Source organism: Pristis pectinata, chromosome 2, assembly GCF_009764475.1.
Source record: "Pristis pectinata isolate sPriPec2 chromosome 2, sPriPec2.1.pri, whole genome shotgun sequence".
In the NCBI taxonomy this organism is placed as follows: Eukaryota; Metazoa; Chordata; class Chondrichthyes; order Rhinopristiformes; family Pristidae; genus Pristis; species Pristis pectinata.
The window spans coordinates 135,450,032-135,468,846 of record NC_067406.1 but is presented as its reverse complement, the minus strand read 5'-3'; the positions used below and the strand labels follow the sequence as shown (position 1 = coordinate 135,468,846).

The 18,815-nt window shown below is 42.4% G+C and overlaps 1 protein-coding gene across 2 annotated transcripts in view; it reads left to right on the top strand.

The window, feature by feature from the left end:
- The window catches only part of npnta (nephronectin a), a 56,091-nt gene that overhangs the window by 12,370 nt on the left and 24,906 nt on the right, over nt 1–18,815 (top strand). For both annotated transcript variants that reach the window (XM_052037018.1, XM_052037008.1), the window contains 6 exons: nt 4,123–4,215; nt 8,589–8,708; nt 11,695–11,814; nt 13,420–13,554; nt 15,162–15,284; nt 16,847–17,167. In XM_052037018.1, the coding sequence (XP_051892978.1) occupies nt 4,123–4,215; nt 8,589–8,708; nt 11,695–11,814; nt 13,420–13,554; nt 15,162–15,284; nt 16,847–17,167 (912 nt within the window). The remainder of the gene's footprint in view (nt 1–4,122; nt 4,216–8,588; nt 8,709–11,694; nt 11,815–13,419; nt 13,555–15,161; nt 15,285–16,846; nt 17,168–18,815) is intronic.

The following is an 18,815-nucleotide window of genomic DNA, read 5'->3' as shown; positions in this document are numbered from 1 at the left end:
GAAACTTTCACCTACACTGATGAGAGTCGGAGACCAGGTGGTATCAATGAAGCCACTTCTGCTTCCTGAAGAAGTTTAAGATGTAGGTGTGCCATGTAAGTTGTACACAAATGTTTTAATGGTTTAGTACCAGTGCAGTACAATGCAAGCCTACCAAGATAATATATCTTTATTAGTCACATGTACATCGAAACACACAGTGAAATGCATCTTTTTGCATAGAGTGTTCTGGGGGCAGCCCCTCACTTCTGGCAGATTCCATTCAGTTGCCTCAGGTATCACACAGTCAGCTCCCAACACAAACTAAAATGCAATTATTTCCCCATCTTATCAAAATAAACTAAATATGTTTTGAGTTGAAGTTGTTCTGGTTGTTATTAGAGTTCTTTCACTCTCACTGATAGACACTGCACTACTACAAAAGAGCAAATTGTAGAATTGTTCAAGGATTCCAAACTTTTGATTCTCGTTGGTCCCGTTCTGAGGAAACATGGTACTACAATGTTGAGTATTTCTCTAAAAATGCTCATAGTTTATCTACCCTGGCTCTTGCTATCCCCTGTCACCCCCATCCCCCTGTCCCACTCTGAACACTACCTCACTCTGCTTGCTGCCCCCTCCAATTTCTGCCCTCCTTGCCTCCCACTTGGCTTTAAAGTTTTCCCCTTTGGCAAAGCAAAGTGAGATGAACTAAAGTGGAGGCACATCATTGTAGTTACCAGTGTCTATGTTTCCTTTCTCTGTTCCTGCTTTGTATTCACACTGCATTGCTCAATCTTAGCCCTATGTAAACCCACATCTCTTATAGGCTTTTCTCCCTTCCATGGGTGGAAGGGTGTCCTTTATATCCAATCCACAATGAAAGTCACCAACTTTCAATCAGCTTCCTCCACAGGAACAATTAAAACTAACAAAAATACAGTTAATCAAAACAGAAAACGCTGGAACTACTCTGTAGGTCAGGCAGCATCCGTGGAGAGAGAAACAGAGTGAATGTTTCAAGTCAATGATCCTTCATTAATAAATGAAGTACAGTTAACAATACTACAGAGTGCACAGCTCATAAATTCTACCTCTGGCTGGCTATTGGATGGAACAATTAAAAAAAAGGCTACTTTTTTTTGAATTAACACTACAAATGGATGAAAACATTGCTCACTTACTTCCTCTCTGCTGTAGAACACATAATTGGAAAGGATGGCTGTAACTTCAAAGAAAATTACTGATATCATGGGAGAAGCAAATAGTTAATAGACATTCATTAACTTCTGTTGCGGGAAAATTTTTACAATCACAGAATCTTACAGCATAGAAGAAAGTTATTTGTCCCTTTGATGACGCTTGGAAGGAGCTATCTGATTAGTCTCACTCCCCTGCTCTTTCCCCATGGTTCTGTAAACGTTTTCCTTTTCAGCTACAAATCCAATTCTGAACATTACTATATAGTTTCTTTCCTTCTCTCCTTCAGCAGTGCATTTCTTATCAGAAAATCACCTCCTCTCCCTCTGCTTCTTTTGCCAGATAAAGTATAAGATTGATATCCGATCTTAGTCTCTACGTGGTATCCTATAATCAATGAGCCTCTTTTGATCTTTTATTTCTACGATTGGAAACATTTCCTTTCGGTTCTTTCCCCTCTGTGGTCTGCCATTGGAAAATAAAATATAAGAAATAAGACCAGAATAAGTCTTCTCCACCATTCAGTAAGATTATAGAATTAAAGATCTGCATTTCTGCCGCCGCCTTCTTCAAAGGCAATCCCTTGAAATCAAGAACGACGTTTCTCTCCTCCATTTTTGTGGGTTCTGAGGTGGCTGATGTGGGATCCGCAAACTCTTCCACAGATGGGGCAGCTGGTGGGCATCGGGATGGGTGGTTTGTGAGGTTGTCCATTCCTTCTGACGCTGAAGTTGGAAATGTCTATCATAACCTCAGGGTGACCCAAAGCATACTGCAGTTAAAGAAGTATTGGTATTGGTTTATTATTGTCACTTGTACCAAGGTACAGTGAAAAACTTGTCTTGCATACGGATCGTACAGATCAATTCATTACACAGTGCAGTTACATTGGATTAGTACAGAGTGCATTGATGTAGTACAGGTAAAAACAATAACAGTACAGAGTGAAGTGTCACAGCTACAGAGAAAGTGCAGTGCAATAAGGTGCAAGGTCACAACAAGGTAGCTCGTGAGGTCAGAGTCCATCTTATTGTATAAGGGAACCATTCAATAGTCTTATCACAGTGGGGTAGAAGCTGTCCTTAAGTCTGGTGATACGTGCCCTCAGGCTCCTGAATCTTCTACCCGATGGAAGATGAGAGAAGAGAGAATGACCCGAGTGGGTGGGGTTTTTGATTATGCTGGCTGCTCCACCAAGGCAACGAGGGGTAAAGACAAGAGTCCAAGGAGGGGAGGCTGGTGTCCGTGACGCGCTGGGCTGTGTTCACAACTCTCTGAAGTTTCTTGCGGTCCTGGGCAGAGCAGTTGCCGTACCAAGCCATGATACATCCAGATAGGATGCTTTCTATGGTGCATCGATAGAAGTTGGTGAGAGTCGAAGGGGACAAACAAAGGGGAGAAAGTACTTTCTGAAAGGCAGTATTTTAGCCAACCCAGCAGGAATCAACTTGTGCACCACAAGCTCCCACAACTGGCAACGACTAGGTCATGGTTAATCTTCCACCCCAACTCCACTTTCCTCATCTGTCCCTTGATTCCCTTAGTACTCCTCACTTTCCCATTCCCATATTCTCCATGGAGACTCTCACCCATTCTGGCTTCACTAGGAATCTCAGTCAACCATCACCTCACCAGTACCACGTGGCTGGTGTTAGCAAGTTATTTGGCCATGGAATGCGTTGTCAACTTGCCCAGTAGGAGATCATTGGAAAGTGATCAACAGTGCAAAACTGCCTGTTTCACTTTGCACGGTACTGACCCCAGGCTCACCCAGTGTGAGGGGCACTGGAGCCAATTGCCATCTCTGCTGCAGCTGAGGCTGGCTAACTTTGGCACTGATCAAGGACCAAACCTTTCTTGCTCCATGTGGTCCTGGACCACTCCCAACCATGCACCGTTTGCAGGAACTCTTCACCCTGGTGACATTGTCAGAAACTTATCTATCAAGGTAAGTCAGTCAAAGCAGAAAAGGAACAATGTTCTGAGGGTAAGACAGAGCAAAGTTACCATACTGGAAATTGCTCTAACACTGTAAGTACTAGATTGTCCCATCACCGGGAACATCAAACCCAAATTTACCATTTTTCCAGTTCGAGGTGAATCCCGAGTTTTATATTACAGATGCAGTTGGCAGCCCTACACTCGACCCTTGTCATCTGTGGGACCTGTGGCTGGCTGTTGTAACACTTCAAAGGTGCATGTGTTATCAACTGAGCAGGAAGCAGATGCCCATTTTGAAGTGAACAGCCCTTTGTAACACATTCCTTTCGAAGGTGGGTGAAACAAATCTCAGGGGAAGAGACGTGATATCTCAGACAGAACATATTTCATGTTCAAATCAAATATGGAAAGAGTGTGTTTGATTTTGGATGAATAACAATCCTGGTGCTTGTCATTTTGAAAACAGTCTTTTATTATGTTCTTATTTATTCATGGATATTGCTGATAGGGCCAGCATTTATTGCTTGTCCCTGATTGCTCTAGAAATAGAGTGGTGAGCTCCCTTCCTGAAAACAAATGGCTCACTAGGTTAATTCAAAGGAGAATCAATTCAACCACACTGGCATCAGTCTGGAGTTAAATATAGACCAGACTAGGTAAGGCCTTAAAGCACAAGATGTATTTTTTTTAATGAGAATCCAGTGGTTTCATTGTCATTTCTGATGTATGTGTATGTTTTGAATAATCTTTCATGGACAAACATTCCCTATCAAAGGCAATGTCCTTGTGAATAAAGTGATAAATGAGTGAGAAATCTACTCCCAATGATGTCTTGTTAAGCTAGAATTGTGGTGTGCTGGATTGGACTTTCGAATTTAATTTACTGAAACAGAATCCTTCTTGATCGGGAAAGGCTAACTTGACAGCAAAGAGCTTGCTGGGCTAGCAAAGCTGCTGCTTGATCTGTTTTAAGCATTAACTTGTTTGTTCTGCTTCTGCCAGCTGTGTGCCAACATGGATGCAAACATGGAGAGTGTGTGGGACCAAATAAATGCAAGTGCTACCCAGGGTACACAGGCAAGACATGCAATCAAGGTAAGAACAAGATGAAAACAATAGTCTTATCTATTTTTATTAGATGCCTCTTAAATCACCTTGGTTACCTTGGAAATGATGCAAAGAACCAGTGTTCAGATCACATCAGAATGGACCATTACTTTCCCATCGTCAAACTGCATACACAGTTAGCAATAGTTTGTTCTGTCTGATAATAAAAATAGGCCTGAGTGTATACAATATAGGCAAAAATCTTAGATATACTAAACAATAGCCACATATATAGTGGAGCATATATGTTCTTATTGTATATCTTGAATACACATGCTGGTGATGTAAGTATGTTCTTATTCATATTTTCATATTTTATGAAGAGCCATCAAGTTAATGCCAGCTCTCAGGGCAGCCCCATTCTCTCCCTTATTTTCATGTAATTCTCTCAGCCATGATCATCAACTCCCCCCTGATTTTCCTACTACTCATCTCCAGATAACTATTATAGGTAATTTACTGGAACCAATTAACCTAGATGTCGTTAGATGTGGAAGGAAACCAGAGTACCAAGAAGAAACCCATATGGTCATAAGGAGATCGTGCAAACTCCGCACAAACAGCATCAGAGGTCAGGACTAAACCATGGTTACTGGAGCTGTGAGGCAGCAGCAGTATCTTCTCTACCACTGCGCTGCCTCTTACAGAAACAAAAGTGTAAATATACTGCCAGTGGTCATACTATTCTTCAAAAGATGTATATAAACTTGTATATTTGAGTTCCATGGCTTTTATTGACGTACCAGTTTTAAATTGTTCAGGAAGGAAAAAAGCTGAAGATCTGAAACAAAAACAGAGAATGCTGGAAACACTCAGCAGGTCAGGCAGCATCTATGGATGGAGAAACACCAGACATTTCAGGTCTAGGACTCTGTGTCAGAACTGGGAACAATAGTTATATTGTTCCGAATCTACAGGTTAAATCTTTCAATGTCCTGTGCCCATTTCCTGCATTAATTACAACAATGACTAAAGCACTTCAATGTCAACATCTTGGGACATCTTAAGATTGCACTAACAAACAATTAGCTGGAGGAACTCAGACGGTTGAGCAGCATCTGTGGGAGGAAAGGAATTGTCAATGTTTCAGGTCGGAACCCTGCATCAGGGCCCTGCATCACTACGATTGCACGACATATGTTCGCAAAATTCTTTTTTTCTTTTTAGCACTAATACACCCTGGATCACTAAAATTAAAAATGTTATAACTTCTTCCTTCACTGCATCAACTTAAATGCCATGTTGTTGGTGAGAAGCCTAAATATCTTCTTCCCAGCAGGATTTGAAAGTGGACTAAGATCTTTTCTCATAATACTTGGAAACTTAGATACTTAGACAATTTACAGGATGTACAGAACTAACAATAACTTTTCCTTTTGACCTGGATGTGTATAAAGCTAGGAATTAAATAGTAGGGATTCTCTCCAGAGTTCTGTTACAGCCTGTCCTGTACAGTAGACCATGAGGTCATCTAAAGGCGGATATCAGATTCATAACAGAAAGCCAAACCAGCTGGTTGGATATGTGAGTATAAAGCTGTCAGGGACTTAAACCCCACCCATTGGAGAAATAAGCTGTTTGTCCCTAACTTCCTTCCTCAGTAGAAGATGCAACTAGTTTCCAGCAAGCATCAAGAAAGAGACCTTCATTGTGAGGTTTGATGATATATGAGAGTTGAATAAAACACTACCAGTTGGATTGTAAGATACTGCTTTTTTGTCTTTAACATTTATTATTAAAAACATAAGAAGCAATAAGGGAACTGGATGTTCCAGGAAGGCTAGATAAGGTTTTGCTTTTTGCCTTTGTTATTAAGGTTCAAATCCAACTTGGATGAAATGGGAATTTCTTTAACTGTTTTCTTCCCTGTAGAAGACTATTGGGTATTTTTTTTCTTCATGGTCACATAACGTGCTGAAACTTTTCCACTCCCTGTGTCATTTCCGGGCCTGTGCCCATCCCATTCCATATCCGTGACATCATAAACAGGGTAAAGAGTAGGGAAGCAATTAGTTTATACAAAACTTTTTTAAGGTTAGAGAGGTGGATGTAGTTTTGAATGTTAAGTTACTGTGAGGGACATTTAATTTGTAATTATGTTCAGTGTATATACACCAGAATTATGCATTGAATTTCTTGATGAAACTGTAATTGAGGATTAAGGGTCATCAGTTCAGAATTATCGCTGAGAGTAAGGGGATTATGTTTGGAATAAAGGAGGATTCCTTGCTCTGGAGAGTAGGGCAGTAAGATTCTATGCGGGTTGATCTACATAAAAAAAGATCTAGCATGAATGCAATGGCCCGAATGGCACCTCACTGCAGTGTGAACCATGATTCCAATTGTAGTTGGCAATTGGAGCTGGAGATCTACTCATTGAAACCCGACTTGAACCCAGCTGGACCAGTCTGAACCTGACCCGAGCCTGAGGTTTTATATTTTCCTTGACTCCCAACCCTGCCCGAATCCATTGTGTACATTTGGACCGCATTGGGCTTGGGTTGGGTAACCAGACTGTATTGCGAGAGGAGTGGGAAGTGAAGCACTTTGCTGAAGAGCTTTGGGGTGAGATGTTTGGGGAGGTGGGGAAATTGGACTTGAAATAGAAAACTTAATGACCACAACTTTTTATAATGAAAAAGGAATTCAGTCATTATTTATTTTACTAACATTGCAGTATCTAGATCAGGAATGAATGAAGCTGTGTTTAATGCAAATTTTTTCACTGCTGATCAGATCTCTTTTTAAGTATTTATAACAAAGTTGATGAATTGTGATTAAATGAGATTAATCATTGGCTTTGTGAAATGTGCAGCCATTAGTTAAATGAGCTAATTCAGACCTATTCAATGTAACCAAAGAAGGAAAAACACTATTTGCAATTTAACACAAAGTAAAATGTAAACATAATATTGAACTTGTTTAGTCTGCACGTACTCTGCGTTCCTTTTGTGTATACGGGGCACTGAGTGAACAGGAGAATTTTCTACTCTATAAAATGAAACAAGTCACTGACTTCAATGTTCATGTTCAGTAAGTAAATGAAAAGGAAGTAAATTCTGACCAGTGACCAAGTTAACACCTTGTAGTTACATGTGGTGGAAGTGTGATGATTATAACACTTGGCTGGAAACCATCAGGTCACTAGTTCAAATCCCGCAATAGCAAATTGCACCCACAGACTTACATGGGTAATGTGAGCTCACTCGAACCAGGATAGAATTGTTTTGATTCCTGGCCAGTGCTAAATCGGTTCATCACACCAGGGATCACCGTAATGTGGTTGGGTTGTTGGCCAGTGGACAGAGAGCTCACCACTGCCAACTAAACCCTACTGTTATTTTTACTACTTTGTGCTGGATCCCCAAATTAAAACTATCTACGGTAGTATTAAGCTTATGTATATCAAGGAAAACAGGACCAGCAAGGCGTGTGGTGGTGAATGGGCATTTTATCCATTCCCTCATTCATCCACATCCTCACCTGCAGATTTAGGGAACAGTTTGTAACCTGTGACAGTGCAAAACACTCCACCTGAAGCGTTTATACTGCAGACACAAGAGACTGCAGGAGCTGGAAAACTGGAACAAGATGCTGGAGGAACTCAGCGGGTCAGGCAGCATCTATGGAGGGAAAATGGACAGTTGACGTTTCAGGTCCATTTCCCTCCATAGATGCTGCCTGACCCGCTGGGTTCCTCTAGTATCTTGAGTGTTGCATTTCTACTGCATCCTGTCCATATATTCCTATCCAGAAACTTCACTTCTTTTCCTGTCCGCTGCTTGGATGTCCAACAGAAATGCCTGTACTGCCATGTCATCAAGGGTATCAAGCTGAAAAGTTAACACTTTTTCTCTCTCTATTTCTAGCATTCCTTGTTTAATTCTAAAAAGGAGTTGGATAGCCATGGGGATTATGATCAGATTGCTAGGAATAAGGATGACTAATTTTCATTAAAAGTCAACATGGGAAAAATTAAACTGAATAGGCTGTAAGCTTATATGATTCAATGAAACAACCATAATAACCTCATGCAGCAACATGCCACTACATAGTCTAACTGATAATGCACTATTATTGGATCATTCCAAACACTCCAGCACTAATGCTGCAATGTACTTAGCCATTATGCTTTAAGTACTATTGATCCAGTGAGCTACCTTACCAGACCACCCCAGCTACCAGTCATTGCTTCCTTGCACAGAGTCCTTCCACCTTTAATTGAATCAGAATGGTTAACCACTTCGAACTTATAATAACCTTTTAACTCTTACAACTTACAGAACTCCATAGACTCACCTTTGTACACTAAAGTATTGAGATCTGTTAGCATTAATTGTGGATCTTATTTTTCCGAACAGATTTTAACGAGTGTGGAATGAAGCCTCGCCCATGCAAGCACCGATGTATGAATACATATGGCAGCTACAAGTGCTACTGCCTGAATGGCTACATGCTCATGTCTGATGGATCATGCGCAAGTGAGTGACTTGCTTTTGACTAAATAAAACCTCATGCCTTACTTTAGGCACCTCCAGTAATAATCACAAGACAAGGGAGCAGAAGTAGGCCATTCGGCCCATCGAGTCTGCTCCAAGGAAAAGGGTCATAGAGTCAGACAGCATGGAAACAAGCCCTTTGCTCCATTGAGTCTGCACTGACCATCAACTCTCATTTACATTAATCATACACTAATCCCATTTTATTCTCCCTACATTCCCAGTAACTTCCAGGTTCTACCGTTTGCCTGCAAACTAGGAGCAAGTTAGAGTGGCCAATCAATTTACCAGCCCTCATATCTTTGGGATGTGAAAGGAAATGGGAACAGCTGGGGAAAACCCATGGTAGAACGTGGAGGTGCTGGAACTGTGAGGCAGCAGCCCTACCAGGATGGAGATGAGGAGGAACTGCTTTTCCTAGAGAGTAGTGAATCTGTGGAATTCTCTGCCCAGGGAAGCAGTGGAGGCTACCTCATTTAAGACAAAACTAGAGGTCACAGATACAAGATAAGAGGGGAGAGATTTAAAAGAGACAGAGAGTGGTGAGTACCCAGAATGAGCTGCCAGAGGAAGTGGTCGAGGTGGGTACAATTGCAACATTTAAGAGGCATTTGGAAAGGCACATGGAGGGGAGGGGATTGGAGGGTTATGGGCTGAAGGTGGGCAACTGGGACTGACAGGGAGGATGCTGGGGTCGGCATGGACCAGTTGGGCCGAAGGGCCTGTTTCCATTCTGTACTACTCTATATCTCTCTGCTTAATGCCTTCTGCAACTGAAGTGAATCGGTCAGCGTGGTGGATACCTGCTGTGCATGTCTAGTGGGTCAGTACTGTTGGTACTTGCAATACCATTCTTTATCCAGTAGGAACTTTGCAATCATCACTCACAAAATTTTCATGAAGGTATCAGAGATTTGTCTAATGGCTTCAAGCTCAACAGATAGTATTTTGTTTTTTGATGAAGTGGTGACTGGGTCCATGATGAGCCTACCCCCTGTATGAACAGAACTCAAACAACAGACCTGTGACATGTAATGGGGGGGCTAGGGGTTTGTGAGGAGAGAGGGCTCAATGTCAGTCCAACTGCAATGTGGCATGTTAATACAATGGATGTTTCCATTCACACCTTTATATTCTCATCTGGTGCTGAAAGGAATATGTGCAAGGAATATAATGCACACACTCAGAGCCACACAAATAACTAGTGCAAATGCTAATACCATCTCATTTGCTGGTCTATTGTATGTCCTATGACAGGGCTATCCCATATCAACCGCTCTGTGTAACAAACTTTCCCCTCAGACTCCCTTTAAAATTTCTTCCTCTCACCCTAAATGTATGCCCTCTTGTACCACGGGAAAACGACTGACTATCTACCTCTCATAGCCTTGAACTCACTGCCAGAGGAGGTGATGGAATCAGATACAACCTTAAACATTATGTTTAAGAGGCATTTAGACAGGCACTTGAATAGGCAAGGCATAGAAGGTTTACGGATATATTGTGGGCAAATTGGTACTAGTGCAGATGGACAAGATGGTTGGCATGGATGGGATGGGATGGAATGAGAGTTCATTTCTGTGCTGTATGACTCAATAATTCTTTCTCTAAGGCAGCTCCACAGGATCAAGAATAACTTGTTCCCGCACTGGTTTTTTGGGCTCTGAGTTACCTGACGAGGTTAGGGTGGGAATTGTAGACTTTTCCACAGCTGGGGTAGGAGGTGGTTGAGTGGGTAAGTAGCTTGTGAGGTGGTGCACTTCTTCTGTGAATTATGTGGGGTTTCTCCTAACTTCAGGTGTATGGACTTGAAGTCCTCGATACCATTCCAAATGCTCCTTCTCCGCTTTGAGCATTCATTGGTCAGAGATTCCCAGAGGTGTTGCATTATTTTCAAGGAGGTTTTGAGTACATCCTTGAACCTTATCCTCTGTCTGCCTGTTAATCTCTTCCCATGGCAGATTTGGATTAGGATGTCTGTATCAGGGGTGTGATGTTGGGCACGTGAATGACTTAGCCTTCCAACTGAATGTAATTTGGGTCTCAATGCTGGCCTGTCTGACGTTGGTTTGTTTATCCTTATTGTGAATTTGGAGGTTTTTGCAGAGTCAATATTGGTGGTATCTTTCTAGTGCTTTGAAGTGCAGATTTTGGTAGTAGAAGTCTCTGAAGTGGATCAGAGGGCAGGGACCACTGTTACCTGAGAGACCATGAGTTGCGTACCAGGTCTAAAGTCTTGATCTTCAAACATCCTTTTCCTAAATCATCTGAGGGCCATGGTAGTGTTTTGAAATTTGGTGAATTGCATCATGGCTGTCTGCCTTCACTGAGAGGTGGCTCTTGAGGTACGAGAAGTGATCGATATTTTCCAGGGTCTTATCATGCCCTTTCATTGTTGGAGGGTTGTGTGGCGCACCAGGGTAGGCTGGTAGAGGAGCAACACACACAAAATGCTGGAGGAACACAGCAGGTCAGGCAGCATCTATGGACGGAAATAAACAGACCCACCATCAGGACTGGAAAGGAAGGGGGCAGAAGCCTGAATAAAAAGGTAGGGGGAGAGGGAGGAGCACAAGCTGGCAGGTGATAGGTGAGTCCAGGTGAGGGGAGGAAGGTAGGTGGGTGGGGGAGGGGGCGATGAAAGGGAGTGATGTAAGAAGCTGAAAGGTGGAAGAGGCAAAGGGCTGAAGGAGGAGGAATCTGGTAGGAGAGGACAGTAGACCATGGAATAAAGGGAAGGAGGTGACCTTTCTCTTGTTGGTAGGAGACTGAGAGAGGTCAGAATAGGAGTGGGATGTATATTAAAGTGAGGTGATCCACCTGAATCATTAACCATTCTGTCTGTTCAAGGTTAACGGAGCAGGGCCCACATTGCCAATATTAGCTGCCTGTATGATTGGTGGGTTTGGTGAAGATAATGGCTGACTTGCACTGTTGTGTGAGCTTACTTGTTCGTATGCTTTGACAGATACGCGGTCATGCGCTATGGCAAACTGCCAGTACGGCTGCGATGAGGTGAAAGGAGAGATCCGCTGCCGCTGTCCATCTCCTGGGCTGCAGCTTGCTCCAGACCACAGGACCTGCGTAGGTGAGTATGTCAGGTCCTCTTCATAAGGGGCAGACTTTCCAGACTCTGTTCTGGTTGAAGGATCAGGAGGCAGCAGTAGAACTTGATTAAATGTAAATTGAAGTAGAGCTCAGCCACGGAGACACAAGAGACTGCAGATGCTGGAATCTGGAGCAACAAACAATCTGCTGGAGGATCTCAGTGGGTCGAGCAGCATCTGTGGGGGGAGAGGAATTGATGATGTTTCTGGTCGAAACCCTCTTATCAGGATTAATGAATGGTTTCAAACTGAAATGTTGACAATCACTCTCCCCCCCCCCCCCCCCCCCCCCCCCCACCCCCCAACAGATACTGCTCAACCCACTGAGTTCCTCCAGCAGATTGTTTGTTGCTGGAGATCAGCCATGATGTGATAAAATTATAGAAGGCCTGAATGACCTTCCCTGTTCCTTCATTTGGTAGAGTGCATCATTTACCCAAAGGTGGGCTCCTAATTCCATGTTGGCTTGGCCCAAGCTGCTTGCCTCCATTACCGCATTAGTACACAGACACCTTTATATTTCCAGAGCTTACTCACCAGTAGAAATTGCATGAAAATTAAAAGAACCACAGATTCTGGAAACCTGAGGCAAAAGTAAAAAAGACTAGAAACACTCAGCATGTCAGGCAGCATCCGTGGGAAGAGAAACAGGGTTAACTGTTCAGGTTGTAGCCTCTTGGTCAAAATGTCTTGTTGAGTAGGATGTTATTCCTGATGATGGGAGCCGCCTAACTGATGTTGGTGCATAACAACCAGACACCTCTGTCCTGAACTCGGTAATACTCTGGAGTGGGGAATCTGTTTATCTTTTTTCCTCACTTCTTGGGGTTGGGCTTTTTAGGTCTAATTTGAAATCAGCTCTTACCTTGTTAGAAATGTGCAGAATTGCTTCTATTTGTCTAAAACTGTGGAATTGGCTTCTTTAACTGTCAACTTCCAAAGCAATGGAGGTGATAAAAATAATGTCCTCATGCTGAGTAGTGGCCCATGTCAGAGAGAGAAGAACTTGATGCTCTCACACTGAGCCCAGTTTATGCAGACCTGACTCCACATCACAAATCACATTGTTTTCCTGAGTGTTCCGTGCAAGGGGTAGGATTGACACCTGACTATATTAACATTTCTTTTGGGTCTTCAACCTGAAATATTGACTCTGTTTCTCTTCTCACAGATGAAGCCTGACCTGCTGGGTATTTACAGCATTTTTTTGTTTTTTAATTTTATACTTCCAGCATCTGCAGTTGTTTTAATTTTCACTTCCCAGATACCTGCTGCCCACTGATCCTGGTCTCTTGCTCTCTCCTGCATTTACTCACTCCACCACTGGTGACCCTGCCCTCAGCAGTCAAGCCCCTAAACCATCCAACTTGCTCCCCTTCTCTTTCCCCCTTCAAGACACTCCCGAAAATTTTCTCCCTTGGCCAGGCCTTTGGTCGATGCTCTATTTGCTGCTTAATGTATTTCAACATCAGTTTATTTAGAGACGTTACTGTGTGAAATAGTTTGGGATGTCTGTGCTTTATTATGCACTGTAAATAGAAGTTGCTGTTGAACTGATTTGACCACCTCCTGTAACTTCCTTCTAGATGTCGACGAGTGTGCTTCTGGCAGAGCTGTGTGCCCTCGATTCCGGAAATGCATTAATACTTTTGGAAGTTACTTCTGCAAGTGCTATGATGGCTTTGATCTCCGATACTACGATGGGAAGTATCGGTGTCTAGGTGAGTGGTAAAGACAAACAACAATGGCCATAATAGTGGTCCAACAATGGCCATAATAGTTACTTACTTCTTGGGCATTGGGGTGTCCCTGATGGGAACTTTAACTGTCCATTCACAATATCTTCCCTCCCTCCAGATTGTGGGATCACCTCTATCAAGACAATCAAGCATATTGAGTTTTTTCTTGTTTTATAATATTACACCCCTCATTGCTCCCCCGTTCATACTTAACACATAATTGTGAATTCCTGGGACGCTAAAACTGCAACTGAAGCTTCTTGCAGATGAAACAACTATTTGTACATCTTTCAGCTTAGTGTGAGACGGGTCTTTTCTACAGTGTGGAGACCAAACGCAGGTAGTGCGGTTGATCATCTCCATTCAGTCCCCAAGCACGATTCTGCTCTTCCAGCTGCTCACCATTTTAATTCACTGTCATGTTCCCACTCTGACTGCTGCTGGTGAGTGTGAAGGGACTAAGTGATTGGCCTCAGCTAACACTCCTACCCCATGGTAGAAGTCAGGGTGGAGGGGACACTTTTTGTACTTCGAGTCATGGAAACAGGCCCTTCAGCCCAAACACATCCAGACTGACCAAGGTGCCTGAGCTAGTCCCATTTGCCTGCATTTGGCCCTTGTCCCTCTACACTTTTCCTAGCCATGTACCTGTCCAAATGTCTTTTAAACGCCTTTACCATTTCCTCTGGCAGCTCATTCCAAATAACCACCACCCTCTGTGTGAAAAACTTGCCCTTTAAATCCTTCCCTTCTTACCTTAAACCTGTGCACTCTAGTTTTAGACTCCTCTCTCCTGGGAGAAAGACTGTGACCTTATCTATGCCCCTCATGATTTTTAGAAGACTACTGCTAAGCCTTTTTTGCTGCAGGGAAAATAGTCCCAGCCTATCCAATCTCTTCGTACAACTCAAGCCAGAAACATACTTGTAAAACTTTTCTACACCCTCTCTAGCTTATTCACATCTTTCCTTTAGTTGGGCGACCAAAACTGCACACAATATCCCAAATGTGGTCTCACCAATGTCTTGAACTGCTGTAGTATGACATCCCAACTCCTGTACTCAATGCCCCGACCGATGAAGGCAAGCAAGCTATATGCCTTCTTCTCCACCCCATCTATCTATGTTGCTACTTGCAGGGAAAAATGTACTTGTACCCCTAGGTCTCTCTGTTCCACAACACTGCCCAGGGCCCTGCTGTTCACTGTGTGTGTCCTGCCCTGCTTTAACTTCCTAAAATGCATCACTTTGTACTTGTGTGATGAGATTCTTCTCAAATCTCACTTTTCCATCCCATTTCTCAGTTTTGCTCATCTCTGAAGAGTAATCATATAAAAAATTCAAATAAAAAATTCAGCAGCTTATTTTATTATAAGAAGTGCTTAAAGCGGATAGCATGATGCAAAACTTGATACGTGCATCAAGGAGGAAGGAATAGAAGGATAAGTTGATGGGGTTGGAGGAAATAGATTGGGGGGAGGCTCACATGGAGAATAGACATTGGTTCTGTCCCTTTGATGTGATTGGCAAACTTGTAGCCATGATAAGAATGGGAAGCTACATTGACCAATTTGTTCTCCTCTGTCCTAGATGTTGACGAGTGTACAAGGAGGACACATAAATGCAGTGCCTTTGCTACCTGTCAAAATATACCAGGCTTTTATAAATGCAAGTGTATGAAAGGCTACAGGGGCAATGGTTACAGCTGCACAGGTATGTATGTCAGCTCAAGCAAAGCACCCGAGTACCCACCTCATCTCCTAGAATAGTTGTTACATCCCAAATAGGCCTTTCTTGTTAAGCGCTTGCATGGAGAGAGAATGGGGTAGCAGTACTAGGATTGGCCTTTCAAAGCATAATGAGCTGAATGGCCTCCTTCAGCCCCTTATTGATTCTATGAATCCAACATCAAATTTGAAAGGGACGACATGTTCTCACGTTAGTGAGTTCCTTTCCTAAGATGACTGAAATATTCGCAATAACGTTTAGCTGAACCTAGGTCACCTTACAGTCTGAAGTCAGCCTGACATTTCCGTGTCTGAAAGCAAAAAACTGCCTTTGCATGTTCGAAACAAAGTGCAATGTTGTAACCTTGCTAGATTATAAAATCTTTAGGACACATGAAACATTGTAATATTATTTTTTGCTGTCAAAATATTCACATTTCTTTAAACTTTGGATTCTTATGAAGATTTTAGAAATAATTATCTACATTTTAAAAAAAAATCTAATGCTTGTATACACTTCTTGTAAACTTTTTCCATAACAAATTTGTATGTCAGATTTCACGCCAGGAATTGTTTATGTTAACTGGTCACACTGCAGTTACGTCCTCCCCTCAGCAGAGAATGTAATTGTAATGTGGTAAGTTTACATAGGCAATTTTCATTCTGAGTGTTGACATTGGAATTTATCATGACAGTTTATGATTAGAAACAGAATAAAATGGGAACTCAATTGTATCTCAGCACCTTGGCAAGAATACCCATAGTGGCTCAACCCAGCACCTGAAGACAACTCAACCTTGTCCTCTTTTTGTGTTTAACATAATGGATGATGACTTAGCAGTTGAAATTTCCCGTGACATAGTGGTGCAGCAGTTCTTGTTGCTACTACACAGCTTCAGTGAACCATGTTCGATCCTGACCCAGGGTGATGTCCGTGTGCAGTTTGCATGTTCTCCTTGTGACCATGTGGGTTTCCCCTGGATGCTCTGGTTTATCCACATCCCACAAATGTGCTGGTTGGTAGGTTAATTGACTGCCAAAATTGCCCCTGGTGTAGGTAGGTGGTTGGAAAATAATGGGCACTTGATGGGCATTTGAGACTGAATAGACTAAAATAAGTGGGGAATGGGACTAGAGGGATTAATTATAGTCACCATGGGCTGAATGGCCTTCCGTTTTATAACAAAATATGACTAATATAAGTAAAGCACAACTAATAATAAACTGGATAAGCCATTTAAAACTAACTTTCTCCCTTTTTCTCTCTACATTGTTTCTTAGTCCAAAGGTCACACTTGTCAGCTGTCTAAGGCCTTTGGGAATGTCTTGAGTGTGTGCTTGGTGTGTAAGACCAAACCAAACTGACTCCCTTCCATATCTGTGTTCATTGCCTCAGAGCCAAGATCGTCCTGAGTGGGTGCAAAGCTACCAACAAATAGTATGTTGGCTGGCTGTGTCTTTGTACCACTGTAATCAATGAACAGTGTGATTTACTTAAATGTTTGCAAAGCAGTCACTAATCAATGGCACCGACACTTTGTTTTTCAGTTGACAAAAACTTCCCCGTGTTTACAGTTCCACCCAGAGGCAGAAACAATGGAACTGTGAATGGTATTTATGTGGACAACACCACCCCTGCAATGAGTAGAAGGAAAACAACCACAATGACCCCGCCAATCATTAGTAAGAACCCAGAGGTCAAAACAGAAAGTCCCGCCCTGACCACAAACCCAACCCTAATCACAACAGCGGCAACAACAACAACAATTGCAACAACAACCAGAACCTCAGCTGCAACCACAACCTTAGCCCCGCCTGTGGACAACAGGATCCCTAATGAGGTCCCACGCCAAAGAGGAGATGTTTTCAGTAAGTACCCAAACTATTACAGTACTGTACTGCCATGATGATGGATGATACCTTATTGACCTGGGGGTTAAGGACACTGTTCCATCAGTGACCTGGAAACTATGAAACAAAGCACGGTGATGGGCAAGGCAGGGAATATTGGGAAATTTTCCAAAGTTCAAGCACATGAATTAATTCCTTTTTCTACATTAAAGTACTTTACTCACACATTAAAACTATAAATACACGGTAGCAGGTAGCATAGTGGCAGGCACATTAGTGTAGTGCTTAGTGTAACGTTTACAGTGCCAGCGACCCGGGTTCAATTCCAGTCACTGTCTGTAAGGAGTTTATACATTCTCCCCGTGTTTGCGTGGGTTTCCTCCTGATGCTCTGGTTTCCTCCCACACTCCAAAGACATACGGGTTAGGAAATTGTGGGCATGCTATGTTGGTGCCAGAAGCAAGGTGAAACTTGCAGGCTGTCCCCAGAACTCTCTACGCAAAAGATGCATTTCACTATGTGCTTCGATGTACATGTGACTAATAAAGACATCTTAAATAACATAGTGAATTCTACATTTTTTCCATTCTATTACAGGTCCTATATTTAGCAGGTTGTAATTTTGAAAAGATGAACTTTCTAACTTGCATTATAGTTCAACAAACTATCTGTTGGTGGATCTCCCGATGCAGAGTTTTGACCTGAAACGTTGACAATTCCTATCCCCCCACAGATGCTGCTCGAACCATTGAGTTCCTCCATCAGATTGTGTGTTGCTCCAGATTCCAGCATCTGCAGTCTCTTGTGTCTGTATTATAGTTCAGTTGGTTGTAATTAGAGGTACATATAAGACAAATGGAAGGTCCTTTTATAAAGCATTTTTAACATTTTTGGAACATCTCAAAGTGCTTACAAGCAACAAAATACTATTGTGTGGACATCTGTTTGCAGGTTCCTAATACTTCTTAAAAGAAAATTCTTTACATGGGCATGGCTCTTTAAAATGGGAACAATGTTAACATTTTCATTATAAAGCTGGAGTAAATTTGGTGATGGTCTATTCCAATTGCAGAATCACCTCTCAAGAGGTCTTTATATCAGTCTGATTGTCTCATTAGACAGTATGAAATTCCTGTGGTAGAGTTACAGAGTCATACAGCATGGAAACAGGCCCTTCGGCCCAACTGGTCCATGCCAACCAAGATTCCCATCTAAGCTAGTCCCATTTGCCCGTGTTTGGTCCATATCCCTCTAAACCTTTCCTATCCATGTACCTGTCTAAGTACCTTTTAAATGTTGTTAATGTACCTGCCTCAACTACTTCCTCTGGCAGCTCATTCCACATACTGACCACCCTCTGGGTGAAAAAGTTGTCCCTCAGGTTCCTATAAAATCTCTCCCTTCTCACGTTAAACCTATGCTTTCTGGTTCTTGATTCCCCGACCCTGGGGAAAAGACTGTGTGCATTCACCCTATCTATGCTCCTCATGTTTTTATACACCTCTATAAGATCACCCCTCATTCTCCTATGCTCCAGTGAAAAAAAGTCCCAACCTGCTCAACCTCTCGAAACCAGTCGAAAACAAAATGTGGAATAAAGATATTCAAAATATATATAAAGTGTTAATCTTCTTCCTCCTATTTTGTATCTTCATTCTTGCCTCTC